Source organism: Ascaphus truei, chromosome 20 (assembly GCF_040206685.1).
Source record: "Ascaphus truei isolate aAscTru1 chromosome 20, aAscTru1.hap1, whole genome shotgun sequence".
Classification (NCBI taxonomy): Eukaryota; Metazoa; Chordata; class Amphibia; order Anura; family Ascaphidae; genus Ascaphus; species Ascaphus truei.
The window spans coordinates 20,137,039-20,140,877 of NC_134502.1; the positions used below are offsets into that span (position 1 = coordinate 20,137,039).

The window sequence follows — 3,839 nt, forward strand, 5'->3', positions numbered from 1 at the left end:
TAATTAATGTAATGTTCGTTACTGATGAAGGGAAATCCGTCCTTTTCCCATCCTCTGCACAACGTTTCTCAGAGAGGTGAAGGGGGTGAGGTGGGAATCCTACTGGAGGTAAAAGTATTTTTTGTATACTTTTATGCAGCACCAACAATATATGCAGATATACTATACTATACAAGATATAATACAGGGATAATAGTGCAAGTAGGGACAAATTAAGTGCATAATACATACAGTACAAGGTAATATTAGGAGGATACAAGTCTATGCTTCGAAGAGTTGACTCTAATGCGCTAAGAATATGACTTAGTGTAAAGGTAACTTAATGGACTGGTTTGAAGTTGGATTCCTAACCAGATTGTTTACATTATCTCTTATCTTCTATAGCAACATGTTTCCCATTTTTGTCTTTATCCTTAATCTGTTTATATATTTGTATATAAAAGTTTATAAAATACAATATAGCATAGAGTACTTTCTGAACCATTAATAGATGAGGGGCTTTTATGTCTTAATTATTTTACAAGTCTCACTAAACACTTTTTTCTTGCAGCACGAGAGCTGATATTTAATTTGAAGATCACCTTTTACTCTAACATCCCACAATGCTCCGGGAGAATCAGACCACAGTTACAGAATTTCTGCTTCTGGGATTTCCAGTCATTCACAACTTCAAGATATTACTCTTCCTCATCTTCCTTCTATTATACATTTTCACCTTAGCTGGAAATGTCCTGATCATTGTCTTGGTGTCAACCAGCCACCAGCTCCAAACACCCATGTACTTCTTTCTCAGGCACCTGTCCCTGTCTGACATCTTGCTAACCACAGATATTGTGCCTAACATGCTATATGTAACATTGGCAGAAGGGGCCGTTATCTCTCTCGCTGGCTGCATCACTCAATATTTCCTATTTGGTACCTCAGCAGGTGCTGAATGTTTGCTCCTTACAGTGATGTCTTATGATAGATACCTGGCCATCTGCAACCCATTGCGTTATTCTGCTATTATGGATTTTAAGTTTTGCTGCCAAATGGTTTTCTGGTCTTGGTTCTTAGTTTTTATGGCAGCACTAAGTATTGTTATTTTGATATGTTCATTTCAGGTATGTAACCCCAATGTCATTGACCATTTCTTTTGTGATCTTACCCCTCTCTTAGAACATTTTTGCTCAGACAGATTCATTGCGGATACAGTACTAATTTTTCAATGCATCTTTATCATTGTATTCCCATTCATCTTCATTATTGTGACTTATGTCTGTATCTCCCTCACTATCCTCAGGATCTCCTCCACCACTGGGAGACAGAAAGCCTTCTCCACCTGCAGCTCTCACCTGGCTGTTGTGTTCCTATATTATGGGACACTGATTGCTAAATATGTGATTCCCTCCAAAGGACACTCATTGACTGTAATGAAAATAACTTCTCTTCTGTACGCAGTCGTCATTCCGTTATTCAATCCCATCATCTATACTCTGAGGAACAAGGAGATCCAGGCAGCCCTGTGGAAATGTATCAGTATAAGGGTACAAACATATTTGAGTGCAAGGGATAAAATAAAGTAGGTCTGTTGTATCGGACTGCGCTCAAAGCGGTAACAACAACATAATTAATGTGAGATACATTAGATGCAGTAAAGATGCTTTAGAAACTTTAATTTTGCTGTCACAGTATATTGACATTAAGGGAAATGTGCATCAATGAAGTTGCGGATAACACATTCTTACACTGTATACACACACAGCCCTAACCTTACTGACCTTGGACTCCTACTTCAATCTGGTTTTCAAGACTTGAATTACTAAATTTCCCAAAACGAACTGGTTTTAATTAAAGAAAAAACTGTGTCAATAGCATTTGGGACTAAGGTTACATTTATAAAGCTTCCAACAACAGAGTTACAGTCAGAACAAACTCTAACCCCGTTCTAGCCTCTTTCACTAGTTTTAAGAATGTGGAATTTTTATTTGACTCCCACTTAACATTTGGGCTGCATATTGATACCCTGACATCCAAAACCTATGCCAAACTAGGTGTACTTTATAGGAACAAATCCTCCTTAAACCCACCGGTCAGAAATTATATCGCCAGCAGATGCTAATGAACATGATATATAGGGATATAGTATATGGTACAACAACCCAAACTCTCTTTATCAAACTAGACACCCTCTCTAACTCAATATGCTGATTTAACTTACCATGTAAGTACAAATACATCACTACGAAATGCTCCAAGAAATAGATCGGCCATCACATACCACGGGCTACACCCGTCTTATATAGGCAGGTTTCTATACGACCTCCTCATCCCTGATTCACCCAAGAACACCCTTGTAGGGAATACTGCATACCAGCTCCCTAAGAACATTTGATATAATCTCCCTCATTTGTTCTTATCAATATATATAATCCAGAGTGCTACACGCACTCAACATAGGATTAAATGTGTGTGTCTTATCCTTGGATTTTAAACCCCATTATTTTAATTTGATGAACATTAAAATATGTATTTAAATGTATCCTCATACTGCATTTAGGGTAGTGAGTGCTTTAGTTGGGTTCTTGCTTCTTTGCTGTTCTACACAACAATTAACTGAGGACAGATAATATCTGTAGTCCTTGGCCCTGGTAATCATATCGGCGGTGGTCGCCTCTGTAGTCTAATGTTGGTCTCCAAGTCAGTCGAGTCAAAACCCTATCCCATTAAACCTAATCTCCACCATTCCACCCAGCCTGATAGGCCTGCCGACATCCCCTACACTCATTGGGGTGCTTAACTCCAAACCCAACCTAAATGTTGAGATGATATAAACCAGGAGTGGGGCAGTTAAGGACATATTCACTAAGTACAATGGCCTTTGAATGATGGAGAGACTACATATGTAGCCAAATTTATATCACCTGCTGCTGGGGAAATCTGCAGGTAAGTGACTGCAACTCCTACTGACAGCAGGGAATTAATGGAATGCGGGGTCAGATACAGAAGCACGGACCCCGTCCATTGTTGCAGAGACTTGTACTTTCTCCAGAGCTGCTGCTTGTAATGCCATCTTTAGGTGCTATATTTAAGTGTGGAGTAATATAGTACATATACCACTATTTATCTCAGACTCTCCCATTCTCCACTGCACCATAAGCATTCTTTCCTTTTCCTGTTCTATATCACTGCACTCCTCAAACCTAGTTTGTTCAATCCTCCCTCTTACACTTCTTCTGTTCATATTTCACATTCACTACTTCTCTCCACTACACACCAGTCTCCCATAATCTTGCACACAAACCTATTCAACCTGTAGAGAAGCTAGTACTTACAAATGTTCTTCCCATCTCCTCTCTCTCTCTGCTCTTCCACCACCTATTTACTGGTGAGGTTTCACACAATCACAGATCTTTACTATACCCCCCACATGCTCCCTCTCTCATCCCATTTCCATATATCTTCCTCCTTGTTATGCTTACTACTTCATCCTGCTCTTTATTTCTATCCTCCTTCCCTCCTCTCTCTTTCCTTTGCTCTTTGGAATGTTCTCTCTATCTCACAAGCTTCTGACTTTACATGATCATTTGTGCTCACGCTCTCTGAATATTTTTATTTTATAAGAAACCTATCTTTCTTAGTCGGACTCTGCACGCTAGACTGTTATTTCCAATGGTGGCCTTTCTTACTCTCACACCACCTGCCCTGCTGGTAGTCTCACTTCCGGTACAGACTACTCCTCATGCCTTCATTTTCCTCTATAGAGGTGCACACTGTGCAACTTTTCTCCCCACTCTCTCTGCTGGTTGCAGTCATCTATCAGCACATTATCTCTACATGACCAAGTTTAACCATCTGAC

General features: G+C 39.7%; 1 protein-coding gene across 1 annotated transcript; it reads left to right on the plus strand.

Moving 5' to 3' along the window:
• The first annotated feature begins 602 nt into the window (after positions 1–602).
• On the plus strand, positions 603–1,565 carry LOC142470989 (olfactory receptor 5V1-like). Its single transcript, XM_075577790.1, has one exon. It carries the CDS (start codon positions 603–605, stop codon positions 1,563–1,565), a length of 963 nt encoding a protein of 320 aa, XP_075433905.1.
• Positions 1,566–3,839: the final 2,274 nt, after the last annotated feature.